Source organism: Pinus tabuliformis, chromosome Q (genome assembly GCF_031772625.1).
Source record: "Pinus tabuliformis cultivar Carrire ecotype Pingquan chromosome Q, CPIR1, whole genome shotgun sequence".
Taxonomy (NCBI): domain Eukaryota; kingdom Viridiplantae; phylum Streptophyta; class Pinopsida; order Pinales; family Pinaceae; genus Pinus; species Pinus tabuliformis.
The window spans coordinates 6,515,455-6,539,398 of record NC_142296.1 but is presented as its reverse complement, the minus strand read 5'-3'; the positions used below and the strand labels follow the sequence as shown (position 1 = coordinate 6,539,398).

Genomic DNA, 23,944 nt, shown 5'->3' with positions numbered 1-23,944 from the left:
ATATCCAAATTTTGATCAATGCTTTAAACAACAACGAAATTAAGAATCATTAACCAGATATCAATTTCGTATCTCGACTTGAAAATTTTAGATCTCAGCATGAAAGATATCACATGAAAAACCACTGAAACTGGCAAAACTAATTTTCCACAAAATTTTAATATTTTTTTTTCAAAATTTTTTAAATCTTTTTTCAATTTTTTATTTTTCAATATTATAAAAATCTATAAAGAAAAAGAAAATGACTAACTATAAAATTTAAAATCTAAAAATTTAACGCAGTTGAATCCCAAAAATGATATCTAAAATATAACTAAGTCTAACACATTAAAAATTTAACTAAAACAAATCTAAATAAAACAAAAATTAAATCAAAATCTAATTAAAACTAAGTCTAAACAAATCCTTTTTTTTTTTTTTATATATCTTTATGAATCTACATAAAAAAAAATGAAACTATTTCAAAAGAATTAAAATCTAAATGACATACGATTTGAAATATAACAGAAAAATAAAAAAATAAAAGAAACTAATCCAAACCCAAATCTAAAGCTACGTATGACCTTTATGAATACGCTTGACCTTTATGAATTTATATTCAAAGGGAAAGATCGAAATTAAAAAAACAAAAAAACATGGTTCGAAACTTCGTATAAACCCTATGCCAAAGCAAAACCAGACGTAACTTAGAACGAAAATTCCACTGCGCGTAGAACACCATACCTCTGCGCGTTAAAGCAGGATCGATTTCATTGACAGAACACGTAAAAAAAAATTTCAGTGCGATAGAAGGGAAAACGAAGAACCGGTTGATGCTTACCGAAGATACGCAACGGATTCGGAAATCACGTGGGCGGATTTGAGGATTGGCCTTTTTTACCTGGCTGAGGAATCCGGCTTTTGAATGATTTCTCCAGTGAACTGACTGAAGACCGATGCTGGAGCTCTCACTGTTAACGTTTTGCCACCTCCACGCACAATGCAGTGAAGGGATTTGACAGCGGATGGATAAATGCCAGAAGTCGTGAACGTTTCCTGGTCCGATTTGATCGCCTCAATATGTCACCAGCAGCGCTCAGACAACAAACTTCCACAGTCGACGGCGGCAATGATGTTTAACGCAGGCGTGTGAAGTTTATTTCGAACGAGTTTCCTTCCTTGGAACTGTTGGCAGCCTGAAATCTATTGCATATGCTTTGCAGTTTCATGTGCGGATCAAAGGAGGGATTTACAAATGCGTGGAGAAGTTTGGACAGCCACGGAGAAAAAAACGAAAGTGCATGAGGAGCTCAGGGATGACGCAGATCGGATTTGTGGTATTTGAAGGCAGGCAAAAACGTGCTTGACGGATATATGAAACCCAGTGCAGTATGCAAGAGTTATAATGATCACTGCAATCCGTATGTGCAGCAACAAGGATTCTGCAAGCAACTTGATCCTCTGAGTGTGGAAAAACTGTGGCTACAGGCGAAATAGGGTACGGAATAATGGCCTTGGAACCTGAAAAAGACAAAAACACCCAAGAATAATACATACATAAAACCAAGATCAAAACCCTAATCAAAACTGCATAAAGCAAAAAATCTAAAACCCTAGATCAAAAAAAATTTGAAACCCTAAGACAGCTAATTAATTTACAGATTTGGCCCCTTAACAGCCAGATTTAGCAGTAAGCACAGAAATATTTTAAAGAAAAGAAATTTCAGATTGTCACTGTGAAAAACTTCAGAAAATCTCTCATGCAGATCAGAAAAATAAAACTGAATGATAGACCCAGGATCAAATCCAACTGGGCTCAGCAAAAAATGCTTGCGGGAGTTGGCTGGTTCAGCCGAGAACTTCCCCGAACGCCCACAAAATTCCTTCAAAAAATTCTTTCTGCACAGCTCAAAACAACAATCAGTAAAGAGGGCAAAAATGCTGCTAGATCTCAGGAAGTAATGGAGATACCTGCCATTACTTCAGAAACCCTAACAGCACCCAAACCCTAGCAAGTGAACAAGATACCTATGCTCACAATACTCTACAAAAAGCTATTATTAACGGCTGAAAATAACATATGCAAAAAATTAAACAATCTCGCAGCATTTCAAGAGAGTAACACCAGCAAGATATGGACCCCAAAGTCTTCTTTTATTAACTAGAAACAGATTTACAAGAGAGCTTCTTCTGTATCAGACTCACAGATCCAATGATCTGAAATGACCACCTAAGACCCTATATAAAGGAAATGATCCCAACGGCTAGTTCGAATGATCCATGTAGAAATGATCTCGACCGTTGATGAGGATCAAGACATCTCTTGATCTCATCCGTCGATTTATTCACTTAAAATATTATTATTTTATTAGTTAGGGTTTTTGCTTTAGTTTTTTAATTTTTTATTATTTTTTATTTATTTCATTTTTTAATTTTAAAATTTTTTAATTTTTTATTATTTTTTATTTATTTCATTTTTTAAATTTTTTATTATTTATTATTTTCTTTTTATTTTTTTTAAATTTTTAAATTTCTTAATTTTTATTTATTTTATTATTTTATTTCATTTTTTAAATGGATCATCGAACTAAGCCTTTGGAAACATCACCTAGGACCTAGGACTTAGGACTCACGAGGGGATTTAAAACATTTTCAACCCTCAAGACACATTTCATGATGACTTTTTACAATTTACATCTCAAGGGGACAAACCCACTTAATACAGACCCTCACAAAACACCCAGTTCTGCGACACAACTATAATCTAGCAGATCAACACACTAGGATTCTCCTAAAGTTCTAATGACAAAATCCATCCCGGCTTTGGGGTCAGGTTTGAAGGAAAACTCTGTCGATCCATGGATCGGTGAGACAAAAAACCTTCCGGGACGTAGATTACCACTAGAAAGTTAGGTCCACCTAGGCAATTCACATACACGACTCATATCTGCTAAGATTATTTACAATTAATACATGCAGACTGGGTTTACAATTAGATTGATCAAGCTGCTGATGACTGCTGGATGGCACGGACACGCTGATCAGGTGCTGCCCTTTTCTTGCAAAGAAAAAGGGGGGTGTACTGCATGGGTAGTTGACCGGTAGAGGTCAACACCGACCATAGCTACAAAATTCAACACTCACTCTTAACGAGGGAGGTACTCATAAACACTATCAAGATGTCATCAAGTTGACAAGTTCCCTAAGGAAGGATCAAGATTAGACAAGCATCATCATCAATATCATTATCATCATCATCAATATCATTATCATCAGCATCAAATTAATATCATCATCACTGACATCAATCACTTAGTCAGTGCCTCATACATATAGTCTTAGTTCACCATCAAATGACTAGTCTCCACACATAGTCTAGGTGCAACACCAAAAACATCAAAACAAACTCACTCTAGAAAGAGATCTAAGCACGATGCCAATTAAGCTCACTCTAGAAAGAGATCTGAGCACGATGTTGGGAGGCTCCTACTCATTTGAGTAGCTTCTAGGATCATTCTCAAACGAAGGTCAAAGTAACAAGGTGACAAAGGGAGAATGTCAGTCCATCAAGCCATTCTTTAATCAAGTAAAGGAAGAATGTCAGTCCATCGGACCATTCTTGAACCAAGTACAGGAAGAATGTCAATTCTTCAACCAAGTACTTAAAGAATGTTAATCCATGATGTTATCTAATCTATCAAACCACTCTCCAACCAAGGTCATAATGACACAGGGAGAGTAGCCCATTCTCCAACCAAGTGTTGATTTTTGGTAGCAGTGCTCTAGCCATGAAAATTGGTGGAGAGGCTAAGGCACATGAAATCTCCAAGACCCAGAAATCGTTTGGGGAAATTCCACCCGAATGGAGAGATATTACAATAATTAATAGTTTTAATGGGGTTCCTAAGTATAAATTTAGGAAAATTAAAATATTAATGTGTATTAATATAATATGGGTGAGAAAGTTCTAAATAACGAGAATCAAGCCAGATCTAATCTTAGTCATTGATTAGGGACTTAATCTCGGTCGTTGAATCGTCAACAGGAAAAGTATAAGAGGAGGCTTGAGAGTCAGTTGGAGATACACCAAGAAACTTGAGAGATCAGCCAGTTCGATTTTTCTGGGGCGTGGTTTGCTGAGGAAATCGAACAAGTGATCAGTTGCAGTGAGGGGTAGCTCGAAAGAAGGCCGAAGAATACATATCAGAGAGGCAGCAGAGTGTCGGAAGAAGCAGCGCAGAGCCTTGCAAGACTGACGCAGAGGTAGCAAGGGCTGACGCAAAGGCTGAGGAGGACAGTGCAGAGGACGCAGAGGGCCAAGAGGCTGACACAAAGGTCGTAACGGCTGACGCAGTTAACGCAGAGGGCTTTGGAGGTTGTGTTGAGGTGATTTAGAGGGACAGTCTAAGAGCTAAGAGGCTGACGCAGAGCCAAAGAGGGTGATGCAGTCCCTACGGGGGTGACACAGTTCCAGAGAGTGCGTGGAGCAACTTTCATTGTCTAGCACAAGGAATAGACGGAGTCACTGTGGGATCGTTCATCCGATAGCTGATCAGTCGGAATATCTGTCTACGAATAGAGGTATTGTTGCCAAGGTAATTCTCTGAAGGGTGAGCCATTTCTGGCACACTAGTAATATTCATTATTTGCTTAATAATAAAACCCTCTATATGTTGCACCGGTTTTCCCACAATGGGTTTTTCCAGCGACGATTGCCCAAAAATAACAGTGTCCCTTGTGTTGTCTCAGTTTATTTCAGTTGTTGATCTGTATATTTGTAAAGGCTGCAATTGTGTTTATTTCAATATTTATGCATATAAATAACTTGTTAATGTAAAGAACAAGTAGGAAATAATAAACCAAATATTGTAGTAGGGGCTTCTAATGTGTTAGATTCAGAAATTTTCACAATGTATCAGAGCAATTACAGATCACAGGGGGACTGAAGACACCAGCAGAAGAAATCTGAAAATTTTGCAGCAAAAGCAGTTATCCCGAGAGACAGGGTTGTTCCAGAGTTGAAGCAACAAGAGAAGAGGTGACGCGAAAGCTCACGCAAAGCCTGCATCAGCATTTTGAGCCAAGGGAAGGGCCAGCGCAAAGGCAGAGAGAGGCAAAAGAGGCTCACGCAGAGCCATGTCATCCTTCTCAGCCAGGTAGGATTGACACAGTTGGCCAGAGAAGCAGATTCAGCCTTTGTCGTGATTGGGCAGAGCCTGAAGGGCTCAAGTTCTTCAATTGCCAAGGCCAAGGGAGCTGTGCAGATTGTGATTTGAGAAGTTGGTGGGACATTGTTTCTGTGGGTGCAGAACAATGTCCAAGGAGATGGAACCAAGGTAGAGGGAATCACTACCTTGACAGATTTCTAGCCAAGGAATCCAGATCTGAGTTGTAGTTGCATAGGAGGATTGGAGAGGAGCACTTTGACAGCTGGCCACAGGATTTCCAGGAGGGAAATCAGGACTCAGAGGGAGTCCCGAAGAGGAGCAGAGATAGCAGTGAATAGACTAAGGGATTAGGACAGATTGGGCAAGGCTTCCAATTTTGTCATCTGGAAGGCCAGGATCTTGGCAGTCCCGGACAAACATCGCATCAAGCACTATGCCTTGAAAGTAGTATCTATCCCAGTTGACCCAGTTGAGAATGAGAAGTATGAGGAGGCGAGGGCAAGGGCAAAGTGCATGATCCTAGACGAGGTCAAAGATCATGTCATAACACATTGTTGAAAAGAACACAGCAAAGGAGATGTGGGACACCCTAACCACCTTATACCAGGGCTCTTCAGTGCAACGGAAGATGCTATTGGAGAATCAGCTAGGTTCATATCAGATGCAGAAGGGAGAGGAGATAGATCCATTCCTCCTCAGATTGCAAGAAATTCGGGACCAGCTTACTTCCGTGGGGTCTACACCAGATCCAGAGTTTATGGTCAGGACTGCCCTAAATGCAGTCTCCAAGGACTAGAGACATTTGTCCAAAGCATCTTGGGCAGAGCGACTTTCCCCAGTTGGGAGGAGATGTGGGCAGCTCTTTGACAAGAAGAGATCAGGAGGATGACCAAGGCAGGGAGTAGTGGCAAGGGAGTTCGATTCAAGAAAGAACAGGAGGATGCGGCTCTAGCATCTTCAGGACAGCAAGAGAAGAGGAAGAAAAAGGACATCTCCAATGTCAAGTGCTTCAACTATGAGGAGTTGGGACATTATACATCTCAGTGCCCCAGGAAGAAAAGCAAGGGAGAAGCTTTTGATTCAAAGACAGCTCCAGCTAAGGCAGAGAAGGATGTCGAGACTGATGACAATTGTGCCATAAGTGCTCATGCGCCTATGGAGAAGAGGTGGGGAGACATTGAGCTGTAGTCAGGAGGACTACAGGAAGGGGCAGGATCCTTGAGGTGCCCAAACTCTTAGATCACATCCGGCTAAGGGAGCCCTTAACGACAGTAGCATGATGACAGGTGTTGGGTGGAGCAAAGTGTGATGGAGCGGCAAGGCAAGGCTAGAGTGCAGAAGTCTTTAGCAGTGCAGTAGAGGTTGTAGCAGTGCGAGAGGCACCGAGATGTTTGCAACAACGCAGTGGCAGAAGAGGGAGCACATGATAGCAACAGAGGCATCTTCAACATCACAAGGCTTCCAGACTAACCAAGATGTCAGTGGTTGGGTAAAGTCAGTTACTTACTTCTCGGTAACTGAGTTGCAGTGCAGCAGTTAGCAGTGGCAGTGCTATGGGCAGCATGTTGAGAGGGAGTTGCGGTACAAATGTAGCAGTGGCAGTGGCAGTGTCATGGACAGTAGTACAGGGAGCAGCTGTGCAGAGGATGTGAGGCAGCAGGCCAAGCATCAACACAGGTACAGATGCGGAGGATAGTGTGATGTTTCTGTGGCAAAAGCATTACTAGAGCACATTCCTCGCTAAGAGGAAGTGTTGATTTTTGGTAGTATCGGATGTGCTCTAGCCATGAAAATTGGTGGAGAGGCTAAGGCAAATGAGATTTCCAAGACCCAGAAATCGTTTGGGGAAATTCCACCCGGATGGAGAGATATTAAAATAGTTAATATTTTTAATGGGGTTCCTAAGTATAAACTTAGGAAAATTAAAATATTAATGTGTATTAATATAATGTGGGTGAGAAAGTTCTAAATAACGAGGATCAAGCCAGACCTAATCTTACCTGTTGATTAGGGACTTAATCTCGGCTATTGAATTGTCAACAGGAAAAGTATAAGTGGAGGCTTGAGAGTCAATTGGAGATACACCAAGAAACTTGAGAGATTAGTCAATTCGATTTTTCTGGGGCATGGTTTGTTGAGGAAATCGAACAAGTGATCAGTTGCAGTGAAGGGCAGCTCGGCAAGAGGCCGAGGAATACATATCAGAGAGGCAGTAGAGTGCCAGAAGAGGCAACGTCGAGCCTTGGAGGGTTGACGCAGAGGCAGCAAGGGTTGACGCAGAGGTTGAGGAGGCTAGCGCAGAGGACGCAGAAGGCCAAGAGGCTGACGCAGTTGACACAGAGGGCTCAGAGGTTGCACTGAGGTGATTCAGTGGGATAGACTGAGAGTTGAGAGGCTGACACAGAGCCAGAGAGGGTGACGCAGTTCCTAAGGGGGTGACGCAGTTCCAGAGAGTGCGTGGAGAAACTTTCGCTGTCTAGCACAAGGACTAGCTGGAGTCACTGTGGGATCGTTCATCCGGTAGCTAATCAGCCGAAATATCTGTCTCCGGATAAAGGTATTGTTGCCAAGGAAATTCCTTGAAGGATGAACCATTTCTAGCACTCTATTTGTATTCAAAATCTGCATAATAATAAAACCCTCTATATGTTGCACCAATTTTCCCACATTGGGATTTTCCGAGGACGATTGTCCAAAAATAACGGTGTCCCTTGTGTTGTCTCAGTTTATTTCAATTGTTGATCTGTATATTTTTGAAGGCTGCAATTGTGTTTATTTTGGTATTTATGCATATAAATAACTTGTTAATGTAAAGAACAAGTAGGAGATAATAAACCAAATATTGCAGTAAGGGCTTCTAATGTGTTAGATTCATAAATTTTCACATGGTATCAGAGAAATTACAGATCACAAGAGGACTGAAGACGCCAGCGGAAGAAATCTGAAAATTTTGCAGCAAAAGCAGCTATCCCGAGAGAGCGTTGTTCTAGAGCTGAAGCAGCAAGAGAAGAGGTGATGTAGTGCTTAGAGGTGACACGAAAGCTCACGCAGAGCTTGCATCAGCATTTCGAGCCAAGGGAAGGGCCAACGCAAAGGCATAGAGAGACAGAAGAGGCTCACGCAGAGCCATGTCATCCTTCTCAGCCAGGTAGGATTGACGCAACTGGCCGGAGGAGCAGATTCATCCTTTTTCATGATTGCACGGAGCCCAAAGGGCTCAAATTCTTCAGTTGCCAAGGCCAAGGGAGCTGTGCAGAATGTGATTTGAGAAGTTGGTGGGACATTGTTTTTGTCAGTGCAGAATAGTGTCTAAGGACACGGAACCAAGGTAGAGGGAAGCACTACCTCGACAGATTTCTAGCCAAAGAATCCAAATCCGAGTTACTGTTGCATAGGAGGATTGGAGAGGAGCGATTCAAAAGTTGGCCATAGGATTTCCAAGAGGGAAATCAAGACTCATAGGGAGTCTCAAAGAGGAGTAGAGATAGCAGTGAATGGACTAAGCAAGGTTGCACGAAACGGGGTAACGGGTACGAGTTTCCGAAACGGGAAGCGATACGAAACGCGACCTCCCCAAATTTTGGAAACGGGGAAATGCGAATATATATATATATATATATATATATATATATATATATTAGGACATTTAAGAAATATGTGCAATCATAAAGCATTTATGATACGTTCTAATTTATTACATTATGATAAAATTTTCAATTGTCAATGCATAAACTATAAGTATCTAAATTTACATCACATTTACTCATGAATAATCACATAATGAAAATAAAAATATCCAAAATCAGCCACGAGAAATTTCTAATTTTTTGTCTCGTAATTGATTTGGAGTCTCCTCCTACATAGTCGAATGACCTTAGTGCTCTTGATTAAATACAAGTTTCATACCCTAGTACCCTACATTCTCTTAATTAATGGGAGTCTCCCCTGCATAGAGAGCTTTGTTCTCTCGATTAAATACAAGTTCCATACCCTATTACATGATAAAATCCAATGGAAACATTGCAATCCCCCCAATCCTGAAATCCTAAAATTCTACTTTCTCCATATGAAATCCAATGAGGGCGAAACCACTCTCAAACATCCTGAGTCATTTCATGGTAATGTTAAAAATTTAAGTAAAAAGATGAAAATGAAAAATAAAGGAGAATATCACTTTTACTTTAAGAATTTAACATTACCATGAACTGCATATCAACACTAGGGCAAAAGTTCACTTTTATAACTTTAGACAGGCATCTGTAAGCAACTAGAAGTCACTAGGCTAACGTAAGAATAGATTACAAAACAAATAAAAATAAATAAAAAAAAACACAAGTAAATGCTGAAATGTGGGTCGTACGGCCCTGAAACGCGTTTCAGGTCGTACTGGACACGTTTCAATTTCGTGAAACGTGGCAGTACGGCCTGAAACGCGTTTCAGGGCCGTACCAAACGCGTTTCAGCGTTTCGTGCTCGTTTCCATACGGAAACGCCCTCCTACCCCACGTTTCCTGCAACATAGGGACTAAGGTATCAGGACAGATTAGACAGGGCTTCCAATTTTGTCATCTGGAAGGCCAAGATCCTGGCAGTCCTGGACAGACATCGCATCAAGGACTATACCTTGAAAGTAGTAGCTATCCCAGTTGACCCAGCTGAGAATGAAAAGTATGAGGAGGCTCTGGAGAGGGTGAAGTGCATGATCGTAGACGAGGTAAAAGATCATGTCATAACACATATTATTGAAAAGAAAACAGCAAAGGAGATGTGGGACACCCTAACCACCTTATACCAGGGCTCTTCAGTGCAGCGGAAGATGCTATTAGAGAATCATCTAGGGTCATCTCAAATGCAGATGGGAGAGGAGATAGATCCCTTCCTCCTCAGATTGCAAGAAATTCGGGACCAGCGTACTTCCGTGGGGTCTACACCAGATCCAGAGTTTATGGTCAGGACTACTCTGAATGCAGTCTCCAAGGACTGGGAGACATTTGTCCAAAGCATCTTAGGCAAAGCAACTCTCCCCAGTTGGGAGGATATGTGGACAGCTCTTCGACAGGAAGAGATCAGGGGATGACCAAGGCGGGGAGTAGTGGCAAGGGAGTTCAAGTCAAGAAAGAAGAGGAGGAGGATGCGTCTCTAGCATCTTCGGGACAGTAAGGGAAGAGGAAGAAAAAGGACATCTCCAATGTCAAGTGCTTCAACTGTGAGGAGCTGGGACATTATGCATCTTAGTGCCCCAGAAAGAAATGCAAGGGAGAAGCTTTTGATTCATAGGCAGCTCCAGCTAAGTCAGAGAAGGACGTCGAGACTGATAACAATTGTGCCATGAGTGCTCATGCACCTCTGGAGAAGAGGTGGGGAGAAATTGAGTTGTAGTCAGAAGGACTATAAGAAGGGGCAGGATCCTTGAGGTGCCCAAATTCTACGGGAGCCCTTAACGACAGTAGCATGATGACAAGTGTCGGGTGGAGCAAAGTGTGATGGAGCGGCAAGGCAACGCTAGAGTGCAGAAGTCTGTAGCAGCGCAGTAGAGGTTGCAGCAGTGCGAGAGGCACTGAGGTGTTTGCAACAACGCAGTGGCAGAAGATGGAGCACAGGATAGCAACAAAGGCAGCTTCAACATCACGAGGCTTCCAGACTAACCAAGATGTCAGTGGTTGGGTAAAGTCAGTTACTTACTTCTCGGTAACTATGCTGCAGTGCAGTAGTTAGCAGTGGCAGTGCTATGGGCAGCATTTTGAGAGGGAGCTGTGGTACAAATGTAGCAATGGCAGTTGTAGTGTCATGGACCGCAGTACAGGGAGCAGTAGTGCAGAGGATGTGAGGCAACAGGCCAAGCATTAGCACAGGTACCGATGCGGAGGATCAGTGTGATGTTTCTATGGCGAAGCATTACTAGAGCAAATTCCTCACTAACAGGGAGTGTTGATTTTTAGTAGCATCATATGTGCTCTAGCCATGAAAATTGGTGGAGAGGCTAAGGCACATGAGATCTCCAAGACCCAGAAATCATTTGGGGAAATTCCACCCGGATGGAGACATATTAAAATAATTAATATTTTTAATGGGGTTCCTAAGTATAAACTTAGAAAAATTAAAGTATTAATGTGTATTAATATAATGTGGGTGAGAAAGTTCTAAATAACGAGGATCAAGCTAGATCTAATCTTACCTGTTGATTAGGGACTTAATCTCGGCCGTTGAATTGTCAACAAGAAAAGTATAAGAGGAGGCTTGAGGGTCAATTGGAGATACACCAAGAAACTTGAGAGATCAGTCAATTCGATTTTTCTGGGGCGTGGTTTGTTGAGGAAATCGAACAAGTGATCAGTTGCAGTGAGAGGCAGCTTGGCAGGAGGTCGAGGAATCATATCAAAGAGGCAGCAGAGTGTCAGAAGAGGCAGCGCAGAGCCTTGGAGGGTTGACGCAGAGGCAGCAAGGGTTGACGCAGAGGTTGAGGAGGCCAACGCAGAGGACGCAAAAGGCCAGGAGGTTGACGCAGTTGACATAGAGGGCTCAAAGGTTGTGCTAAGGTGATTCAGTGGGACAAACTGAGAGCTGAGAGGTTGATGCAGAACCAAAGAGGGTGATGTAGTCCCTAAGGGGGTGACGCAGTTCCAGAGAGTGCGTGGAGAAACTTTCGCTATCCAACGCAAGGAATAGCCGGAGTCACTGTGGAATCGTTCATCCGGTAGCTGATCAGCCGGAATATCTGTCTCCGGATAGAGGTATTTCTAGCACCCTAATTGTATTCAGAATCTACTTAATAATAAAACCCTCTATATGCTGCCCCAATTTTCCCACATTGGGCCTTTCAAGGGATGTTTGTCCAAAAATAACGGTGTCCCTCGTGTTGTCTCAGTGTATTTCAGTTGTTGATCTGTGTATTTGTGAAGGTTGCAATTGTGTTTATTTCGATATTTATGCATATAAATAACTTGTTAATATAAAGAACAAGTAGGAGATAATAAACCAGATATTGCAGTGGGGGCTTCTGATGTGTTAGATTCAGAAATTTTCACACAAAGGTCATGATGACATAGGGAGAATGTATGTCCACGATGCAATCAAATCAACACTCGCTCTCAATGAGAGGCATTCTCCACAAGTCCAAGCTTGTCCCAGAAATACACAAACTTTGCTCTAGAAAGAGATTTCATAAGAATATCAGTAATCTACTCATCAATGGAGATGTATTGGAGCTTCACTGCCCCCTTCTGCACCATGTCTCGAATGAAGTGGTAATGTGGTTCGACCTGTCATCATCGTCGTTACTTGTACCTGACCAAGACAGTCCTATAACTAGCCTCTGCTTCTCATCTTGCCAATCCAACTACAATATACTCGTCTTCTACCATTTTGGGTGTGACAGATGGTTGCTTCATGGTCACCCGAGAAAATATAACGAATTCCAAACTGAAGCAATATCTTGATGAACTCAACCTGTTTCAGAGAGCTCTTCTCTTATGTACAATCTCCAAAGTTGAGAATACAATACCATTTATCCAACCAAGTTCTGGCATTCTTTGATGTCATGGAAGTTCTATTTTATTGGTCATCCTCACCTTGCATAATCTCTTACCCACATCAGTTTCTTTACAAATTGTGGTAGTTGGAAATTCTAAAACTGAATGAAACAGCAAGGAGATTGATAAGAAAACACCAAACTGAGATAGACAATGAACAGAGAAAGCATAATTTATTAGAAAGAGGTTTCCACTGTCACCATTTCATACCATCAAAGTACAGTCCGTGATATGTAATCCAAAAGGATTTTTAACACTTTCTCCACCCTTGTCCATTCTCTATTATGTTCCTAGATAAATAGATGTTTTTCACAGTTAAAATGCCAATCAGTCATCTCTTTATTAAGAAGTTAAGAACACCATATATTTACTTGGAATTATTAGAATTTAAGAAACAATTGATGTGGCAACTACATATATTATTTAGATGTCCAAAATACTGGCACATTGACGTATATACAAACCTACAGAATTAGTGTGGGCATAATCACGAAGATTAATTTTTTCCTAAACAAGCTTGCATCACACAAGAAACAAAATCTAAAATGCCATTCTACTCCAAAATATGATGCATTTATAAATCATATACAGCATTGAAAACATAGAATGCACAACAAAAGAAAATGTGAGGTATACCAGATCATATGCCTGAACTGCCAAGGATACTTTTTCATCAGCTATATTGGAACAGTCCTTTTGTTCAGCAAGTGCATCATCAGAAAATCTAAAAACTGAAGCATCTGGGGTTATGTTGCCAGATTCTGCTCCCCTTTTTATTTCTTCAAGTTCATGTTCACATCGTTGTTCATTGTGCCTTTGCAGCCCTGTATGAATTTGCAAAGAAAACAAATGCAGATTTTCTGTGAACTTCATTAGAAGCTAGAAAAGACCTTATACAATAAAAAGGCACAACAGAGAAGATTGAAGACATCCTTGAAAAGTAAAAGGTGATTAAATCACAGGTCAAGCAACAAAAGACAACGAAAGGATTAACAATGAAATTAATGTCTACTAATAGACAAAAAAATAACAAGCATACAAAATATAGGCAAGACTATTTATAATTTCAATACAAAGATAGTTGTGCATCAAAAGCAACACAAGAGAACTACAAGCAGCGTCTCAACCAAAAGAATGTTAGGTGAAACTTCAACTATCTTAATTTAGGAAATAAAGACAGACATTCGAACACTAACATAGAGAACAAATCTGAAGATGTAAATACAGTATCCAATACAAGCAAAACAAACACAGTAAAGCTAGATGTGATTCCTCCAAGGTTGACATCAACACCAAATAAGCCAACATGAAATCAACACCACTTCAACTCAATTTGATGACTCGACAATTGAACTTGATTCAACAAAGTCATCTTCACTGAGACAGACTTCAACCAACAGAAAGCCAAACTCTCATAATAGTGACAGACAATAGTTACAGAGGCGGTTAACTGTAGCCTAAATCAATTCTTTGTAACTGAAAACAGTTATAGTTGATTAAAAACCTCACTGTATAAATGAAACAAGCAACTCTAAATGAGAGGATTTAATACTTTCTAGTTAGATACTGCATTGGATCTTTCTTAATTTTTTATTCTGTGGCAGATACTTCTTCCTCCTCACCTGTAATGTTCCTTCCTTAATTATTTTGGAACAGGATTTATTTCTACATTTTCGGGGCCAATTTTGGTGAAAACGGGGCCCATTTGATTTTTTATAGAAGACTTGGGAGTTAGAGGCAAGTTAATTTAATTTTGTTTTGTTTTGTTAATGATATGTGGGGACCACCCACTTAAGAAATATGCACTCCCAAAGCCAATGATTCGAAATGCATGAGAGGGAGAAAAAGGCGGGAAGAAAGGCTCCACGAAAGTTATAAAAGGAAGGCAGCACACTTCATTTGGCATTCTTGGCTTATCGAATTTGATTCTATTGCTCGAGCTGTTTAGCCGGGTCACTTGCTGTTTAGCACTGTTTTAAGATTCGGCTGGCTCGGAACCGACTTGGCCGAGTTGGTCCGAGTCAAGGCCTCACCGGGTTGACTCGGCCTGTGAACCGGTTCGGTCGGCCGGGTTATTACTGAGCCGGCCGAGTTGTTTAACAACTTGGACGGCTCGGTGATAACCCGGCCGGCTCAGCCGAGTCCGAGCCTACTCGGCCGAGTTGGAGACAGCAGTATAAAAGTGATATTTATGACATGTTTTTGACAATATTGCTTGAGAGCAATATAGAAGTGATGCATGGTTATGATGTATGGTCAGTGATGCTTGGGCAATGACTATAATGCAAAGGTTCAAGTATGACAGTCATGTTTCTCTTTTGAGGTATGACACATCATACAAATTGATATGGCATTGACCTTGTTGACATAGCAATGACCTTGACACATGATTGAGTGTCCTTGAAACTTAGTAGTAGGTCAGTCATCCATGACTTGGCCTGACAATGATACATAGCGCAGTAATCTTGTATGTAACATAAATCTTGTGATATAGCAGCAACCTTGTGATATGACAGTAATCTTGGCAGTAATTTGTATGATATGTAATGACAAGTATGACAGTATTGTGTGATTAGACTTGACAATGAAATGTAATGGCAGTCACCTTGATATATGACAGTGCTCTTGATATGACAGTGCCCTAGACATATAGCAGTGACCTAGTATATGACAGTCATCTCTATGTAATCTTGAAATGATATGACAGCAATGAATGGCTTGTCCCTTTGACTTGATAGTGATAATAGTAACCCCATATATGATGGTCACCTTGTTATATGACAGTCACCTTGGTGTATCTAATTAGACTGTTGAAATTTTCTGACTATAGCAACTTGGTAGCTGATTGCACATCTAGGGATACATCAACAATGGTTGGATACTTAGATTGTCTTGAAGTTTGCACTGAAGGATATGACAGTGAAGGTGTATTACGCTACAACTAGGGTTTGAGTAGGGTTTTTTCTACAGGTTGAGATGATGAGGCAAAACGACAGAATTGTTGATTGCAGTATTTGAGCATTGATAACAAGATGATAGGGTTTACATGTCGAGCAAAGCTAATGCTGTGTGTTTGGAAACATGAATGAAAATCTTTAAAATTATGTTTGTCTATAATAAAAAAATAATATTTAATGTATTTTTTACAACGATCGAGTCATTGAAATCGAGCCGGCCGAGTCGATACTGAGTCTGAGTCGAAGTCGGAGTCGACCCTCGGCCGAGTCAGAGTCGAAGTCAGAGTTTTAAAACATTGTTGTTTAGCAAGAGTTTTCCAAGCGGAGAACTCACCCTTTCTTCGGGGGACTTCGAGTGCCACCCTAGAGAGGTTCATCCATTATCATTCGGAGGAGATTTGTAGAGAGATTTCCAGCATTTGTATTCAGTTCGCCCCAACAATGCGTATTTCTAGAGGACGCAGTGGTGGATCTAGTGTGGCCATTGCAGCATTCTTTTGGAGGGCTATTGCCAGGAGAAATTAGGAGAAGAAGGCTCAATAGATTTGTTGGCTATTGGGTGAGTTTGAGGCCTGGAAGTGGCAACAATATTCAGGAGTGATTTTGTAGACTCTATGGCCAGCGCAGAAGAGAGAAATTGGGCATACGTGGGAGATAGAGTTTCAGCCATTGGGGCTATTTGCTTGTTGGGAGAAATAAGGGAAGTATTGGTGGATTTGATTGCTACATTTCAGGAGTGACGGAGGAGGATTTTGCTGGTGGTTTGACAAACAGCGTGCTTCAACAACTATTGAAAAGCGTAGGGCTTTTGAGAGTCGATTTTGGGAGGTCAAAATCAGGCCAAACCATTTTAGGAATATTGTGGGTTTTGCTTGAGGAGCCTAAATATAAATTTGCAGAATTTTTTGAGCACCGGAGGTGGGGTTTTCAGCCATATCTTTGTAGTAGACAGTGCATAATTGTTGGGGACTGCGCAGTGCAACAGTTGGTTAGTTGATTGTAGCTCTGGGTTGTCATTGCTTCACTTGGGCTTGCTCCGCTTACCTTTGAGGCAAGCCCAGGTGCATTCCTTCTATATTTTGTACTCTTGCACTAGTGTATAATAAAATGGCTCAGTTGCTTCCATATTTCTGATAGTTATGGGCGTTTTCTAATTGTTTTGAAATTTCGGTGGTGAAAATTGTTATTTGCTTGCATATCACTATTTTTCCTATTTTGGAACATTACAGTGGTATCAGAGCATGATCTTGGCCCAGCTGTGGGTACCTAGTAAGATCGTGGAAGATTCGGGTATGTAGGCACAATAATGGGTGAAACCATAGACAAACCCATGGCTCAAGAGAAATTTGGTGTGCAGAAATTATGGGGTGGAATCCATTAGGACAATGAGAGGTTGGCCCAGTTGAGGAGGGTGACAGACCAAACCCATCCTCATCCTTACAACAGAGACACTAGAGGTACACAGACCGTGGGGGTGCAGCCATCTACACCATATGGGGTAAATCAACAAACTCAGGACACCAAATCTCCTCGAAAGGAGCAAACAGGACAAGAACAGTTAGAGGGTGAATCTAGGAGGCACTTCTGCCGGTGGAGACCTGGCTTTAGATATCAGGGGCCTGAGGAGGAGCTTGAGCATGAGGCAGAGGACACGCGGGAGTGTAAGGAGCACATTGGTATACCCAGTGTGGCACAAGAGTCACCATTGTTGAAGGCCTTTTTGATAGCACTAGTTGATGTTTTCCACAAGTAGACACCGTCATGGAAAACTTGTCTAAGCTACAAATACTAACAAAAACACTATTGAGATTTTAACACATAAATAAAATATGACAATGAGTGCAAAATAGTATACCATTCTCAAACACATGCGCACATAGATTTTTTGCCCTTCAAATATGTTGAATCATTAATAATAATCTTTAACATACAAGGACTCCCTTACTGGGATAATCACCCTCTAGGTAAAAATACAAATACAACAAAACCTGGAGATATTCCAACTAATCAAACCTTGTGCAGGTATGTCCTTTGATATGGCTAGTTGATCTGGATCCTTCTCCCTTGCTGCCCCTCACACTCTTCCTTGGAATCTACACACTTGGATGAAAGTCCTCCACCCAATCATTGAGATGTCACTATCTCACTATCTATAATGCTCAGAAAATGTGTCCTTTCCCTTAGCCTAGCCTTCCATTTCTAAGTTTGAGTTATTAACTGAATCCACAACCCTAATTTCCAAAGTGATTGATGGTTGATATTAGATATCAACATCACTTGAGATCAACAGTCATGATTCATCTAATTCACTAACGCAAATAACCTTTGCATTTCATTAGATTAACTCATTTTTTCTTATAAAAATCAATTAGTTTAATAATTCCATTGATTAAAGTAATTATTAAGGTTAAGGATCCTTTTAGACAACTTCCACATGTGTAAACACTTAGACGTGTGCGAGAATACCTGTCTAATGCTACTATCATCAACACTGCCTATTGGCACGGAAAGTACTTCTGGAAGAACCACCTAAAACTAGCTTTCTCTCCAATCATGGCAAAATGTCCCATGCATAATCCTTCACCATGGCTTTCCTCTAAGCCTCCTAATTTGTTGCCTCCTCAATGATGTTATTCATCAGTGCTATCTAGTTTGGAAACTTCTTTGAAGGCCTGCTCTCCCTCAATGTGCTCCTAGGAGCCTCAACATGCTCCCTAGCATCCTTCAATGTTTACTCAAACCACCTAGTCTCTTGACAGAACTAGAAGGAGCTACTAACTCCTCCCACTTTATGGCTAATTCCATGAACTAGAAGTCTCTGCATGTTTCTCTATCTTCGAACCCTCGGTAACTCATTAGACTTCCTAAACACCAAATTCATCTCAAAATTAACATCTTTGTTCATAAAAGTCTTCCTCTGCATAGGGGTGAAGATCCTATAAGCTTTCGAAGTCTTGTTGTATGTTATGAATAAATATATAAGAAATACTGTAAATGATAATAACCATAAATAATTAATAGTTAATTAGTAATTAGGTTGAAGAGTCATGTCTAAATGAGACATGACTCTCCATGAAGAGACACCTACTTGGTATATAAGCAAGCCTCTCATTCTCATTGTATAATCATTCATATTCATACATTTAATATATAATATTCTTGTATCCTCAAGGATATCTTTATATTCCAAGTCTTCTGGAGTAATTAATCTGTAGAAGGAATCTTGTTTGCTTCATTTGGTATCAGAGCAATTCAATCCTCTTGGCCGCTCCGCTGTTGCACAGAACCTCGTTCTCTGATCCAAGTCTTTGGCCATCGAACTTCGTCAACTTCGTTGCCATTGAAACGTTTCGCTACAAACTTTGGAGTTTCTCCATTTTTGCCAATTGACCGTTGGCCATTAAAAAAAAAATAGAAAAAAAAAGATTAATAAAAACAAAATCAAGATAAATACTTAGAAAGTTAGAAGATATAATTAAAAAAAAATGAAGCCAGAAAGAAGATTCTAAAAAAAAAGAAGCAAGAGCATATATATTATACATTATAAGAAAAGAAAGTTATTAAAAAAAAATTTAAAATAAATAAAAATTGGGAAAAATAAAAATAAAATTTAAATTTTAAAAAAAAAAAAACATATATATATATACAATTACAAAAAAAAATTTCAAAAAAAAGTTATGAAAAGAAAAACCTTTTATGAATAAAAACAAAAAAAATAAAATAAAACAAAAGGTTGTGCGTCAGTCAAACATCGCCTTCCTACCAATTGAAGCGGCTGCAAACTGTTGACAGCCACCTGCTATCGCTGCAGTCCATATTGACGAGTAGTTGCAAATCACTGCAACCCCAGCGACAACACCCACAATGCTCAGCCTCGTTCCACCGACTGGCAGCACACCACCACCACCGTTTGTTCACGCAACCTGACAGACCACCCATACCAACCCATGTGACCATCCCTCAACCCACCCACAGTGCCACACTATCGTCCTTCGAATCGCCTCAATGTCCACCGTCAAAACATTTCTTGAATCTGCATTGTCTGTAACCATTGTCATACCCACCGCCACCAGACACCGTCCACACCGTCATATCGTATCGTATAGTTGTCCATCTAAAAATCGTAACCACTAAGCTAAGAAGGCATCAATTATTGGCTCAAATCGGATTAACTAGTCAATAAACGACCACGTCAATGTGTTTCTGCCCGCACTAGGATTGCCGACATCACGCCTACTTACCATCGCCCTCCATTGTCGGTTTTTCACTGATCTCACCACCTTTATCACAACAGTCGATTCCGCCGAGTTAAAGTTGAGGGGGAGTTTGAAATTCAAGGAGATAGTCACAGTCGTAGTTCCACTCAGGTCGAGAGCTCTTGCTGTTAAGTTCAGCGATATTTCTGAGTGAGCAAGGGTATATGCAACATATCTTTCAACCTGCGTATTTCTAAAGCAGACAACGAACTTTTCAGGCCACCACCAGCAAGAATTTCAAGCTTGAACAGAGATTAAATCAACATTGTTTTTAGGGCTGCCTCGGAACATATTTGTTCACATTCAAAGGAGGTTATCTGTTGATAAAATCGTGTGTGTAAACCTGCCATGAGGAACCCAAGTTTCACGGAAAAGGGACAAACAATACCTCAGCGTCAACCGCATACTTGCGATAGTTGTTGACGTCCATCAAACATTGGGGTATTTGTTGAACGGGGTCAATCCAATGGTTGTGGCCCTTTAAGAATCAATTGGTCAGATTATTTAAAAAATTAATAAAAAATAAAAAACAAGCCGACTATTCAAGTTAACACAATCACAAAGAAATAGAACGAGTAGTTTATATAATTAGGCATACTTAATTGGTTAAATATATATTATAAACCAAGGGAATTAAATTAAAAGTAAGACCAAAAAAACAAAAAAAATCACGAAGGCAAAAGAAGTGAAGAAAAATATGGAATCTCGAAGTAATGAACAATCATTCGCAAGAGATATAGGACAATTAATGATAATACTTAAGCGACAACATGTTGATTTTAAAGAGGAGAGAAAGAAAATGGAATCCATATTCCAAGTTGAACGTCCATCATCACTTCCACAAAACAATGGAAGTCAATGTACCGAGAAAGTGCAGCTAAAAGATCAAGAGAATGGCAAAATAGCCAAACTTCAACAAAATAAGAAAGCGGTAGAACATGAACATAAAAATCTTGTGCATATGAATTACAAAGAAATAATGGAAAAAGACGAAGAAATTTCTCGTCTCAAGGACCACGTCGAAAAATCACTGGCACAAGTGAAGAAGACTAAGGTCACAAAGAAAGAACTCAAGAAGCACTTATCAGAACAAGAAGAGGAAACCTTGCGTTTAAAGAACCTTAATAAAAATTTATTAGAACAAATCAGAGATCTAAAAGATGAAAAGCTTAAAATTCAAAACACTGAAAATAAGGTTGATAAATCAGAAATCAAAGAACTTTTACGTCTGAGAAACCATAATCAAAGTCTACTCACTCAAATTAAGAAACTTAAGGATGATAAGAAAGCATTAAAAGACAAGTTAGAACAATTCACTCAAGAAGAAGTGTCGAAATCTCCAATCGTAACAGTCCAAGTTGAAAATAAGGGAACGAATACCGATCTAGTGAATATGACAACTCAAGAAGACAAGTCAGTTGAAGAAACGACACACTTAGATGTTGCAGTTCAGACAATGAACATCCCAAGTGAATGTTCCATAACCAACTCAACAACATCTTCGCCAGAAGAAAATCTAAAAATTGCCACATGCCCAATAAGGGAAAGTCAAACCAAAAAAGTTCCATATCGACATCCGAATCACGAGAGTAGACAACTCAATCAAGCTACGTATATGTACCATTCAGAACCGAAACAACAAACTGATGTTCCAGAGAATAGTGATGTAACCTCAATCCAGTCCTATGATGACAAGTCGTTACAAAATTCCAGTGATCAGAATATTACACAGAAGATTAATCTGGGATGGTCTGATCCCTTCTCAGTGTGACAGTTTTGTTTGTCACTTAGAAGATCATATCAACATGTATCGACAAAGATGACAATTCTGAGACAGAAAGACATTCGAAGCCGAAAAAGAGATCAAGCCTTTTTCATTAACAAGCTTTGACGACAAAGCTTTCTGAGGAGGAAGGCAATTTTATGAATAATATATAAGAAATAATGTAAAATAATGTAAATGATAATAACCATAAACAATTAATAGTTAATTAGTAATTAGGTTGAAGAGTCAAGTCTAAATGAGACATGACTCTCCATGAAGAGACACATGCTTGGTATATAAGCAAGCCTCTCATTCTCATTGTATAATCATTCATATTCATAAATTTAATATATAATATTCTTGTATCCTCATGGATATCTTTATATTCCAAGTCTTCTGGAGTAATTAATCTGTAGAAGGAACTTTGTTCGTTTTATTGTATCCAACGAATATCCCCTTCTATCTTGGAGGCTCCAACTTCATCCTCTTCTTCAAGTGAACATGGATGTACATTGGACAACCAAAGATTCTTAAGTATCCCATCTTTGGCTTCACCCCTATGAATGCCTGCTCAAGAGTCTTGTCCCCATATATCCTTTGAGGAATCCTTTTCTACAAGTATATTGTAGTGTTACATGCCTTTGCCCAAATAAACAAAAAGCAACTAGTGATCATGTATCATTGCCTTGGTAGAACTGATGATGGACCAATTCTTTCTCTCTACAACCCCATTATGTTGAGGGTTGTATGAGATTTTCATCTCCCTCTTGATCCCTACCTCCTTCCATAAATCCCTAAAGTCATTGGAGGTGTACTCTCCCCCATTGTCTAACCTCGATACCTTGATCTTCGTGTATGTCTAGTTCTCCACCTGGGCCTTGAACTCTCAGAACCAACCGAAAACCTCATCCTTGGTCTTCATGAAGAAGATCCATGTTTTCTTGAAATAATCATCAATGAACATGACATAGTATTGCGGTCCCTGCACTAATTCCACTGACATCAATCTACACACATCTGAATGAATGAGATCCAAGATTCCCTTGAACCTTTCGTTGCTTCTACACATACCTTGTTGCTCTCTCTAACTTTGATGGCTACTGTTGTGTCTAAGATTGAATCCTCTGGACGAATGAGCACCTACCCATTCCTAAACATGACCTTGTATGCTCTATCCTCCATCACTGAGACTGAGAGCAAGTTCTTCTATAGTCCTTGTACAAAAAGCATGTCCTTCACTTTTAATGTGCCATAGTATTAAGCTGAATATGGGCTGTAGGGTTTGTTGTTAAGTCCCACGATTACAATCCAAATGGGTGGCGTTGATGTTGTATCAAGGGTCCAATGGTTACAATCACTGGGAACAGTGGCCCTTAATTTTCAAGATCTTTTCATAAGATTTTTCTCAAAAGGAAAAGAAATTGAGCTTAGAGGTATCCAAGGGAAACCTAGTAAAGTGATAAGCTCTAATAACATGACAAAATTGCTAAAAAAGGGACACCAATGTGTAATTGCACAATTTTGTTCATCAAAAGTTCAAATATATATAATATATATCATGTGCTCTAGTGGATCTCCAAAAGGTTATCAACAATCATTCTAAGGTATTTGGAGAGATGCCAAAGGCTCTTCCACCAACATGAGATCATGATTCATGACCATGCTATTCATTTGCAACCTAGAAGTTTGCCACCAACATTAGGCCTTGCAAATATCCACATGAACAGACAAGTGAGATTAAGTGTATGGTTCAAGAAATGTCAGAGGCGAACATCATTCAACCTAGCCAGAGCGCTCTCTCTTCAGCAATGGTGGTGGTTATCAAAAAGATGGTTCACCGTGTATGTGTATGACAAGCAAAGGTAAGTTTCCTATTCTTGTCATTGATGAATTATTAGATGAATTGCATGGAGCAATTTTATTTACTAAGTTGGATCTTTGTTTTGGATATCATCAAATTAGAATGAGGCAAGAAGACATTCCCAAAATAGCCTTTAGAACACATGAATGTCATTATGAATTTTTGGTTATGCCATTTGGACTTACAAATGCACCTTGAACATTTCAAAGCTTGATGAATTCTATTTTCAAACCCACCCTTAGAAAATTTGTGTTAGTATTTTTTTATGACATACTAATCTACAACAAATCTTGGGAAGAGCATGTACAACATGTTGACAAGGTCTTAACACTATTGGAAGAGCAATAACTATATGTAAAGCCTTCCAAGTGTGCCTTTGGGGTTCAAGAAATGGAATATTTGGGTCATATTGTATCACATGAGGGTATC

The 23,944-nt window shown here is 39.9% G+C and overlaps 1 protein-coding gene across 2 annotated transcripts in view; it reads right to left on the bottom strand.

The window, feature by feature from the left end:
• The window catches only part of LOC149218002 (PHD finger protein ING1-like), a 253,195-nt gene that overhangs the window by 137,567 nt on the left and 91,684 nt on the right, over nucleotides 1-23,944 (bottom strand). For both annotated transcript variants that reach the window (XM_089383726.1, XM_089383725.1), the window contains exon 3: nucleotides 13,313-13,500. In XM_089383726.1, the coding sequence (XP_089239852.1) occupies nucleotides 13,313-13,500 (188 nt within the window). The remainder of the gene's footprint in view (nucleotides 1-13,312; nucleotides 13,501-23,944) is intronic.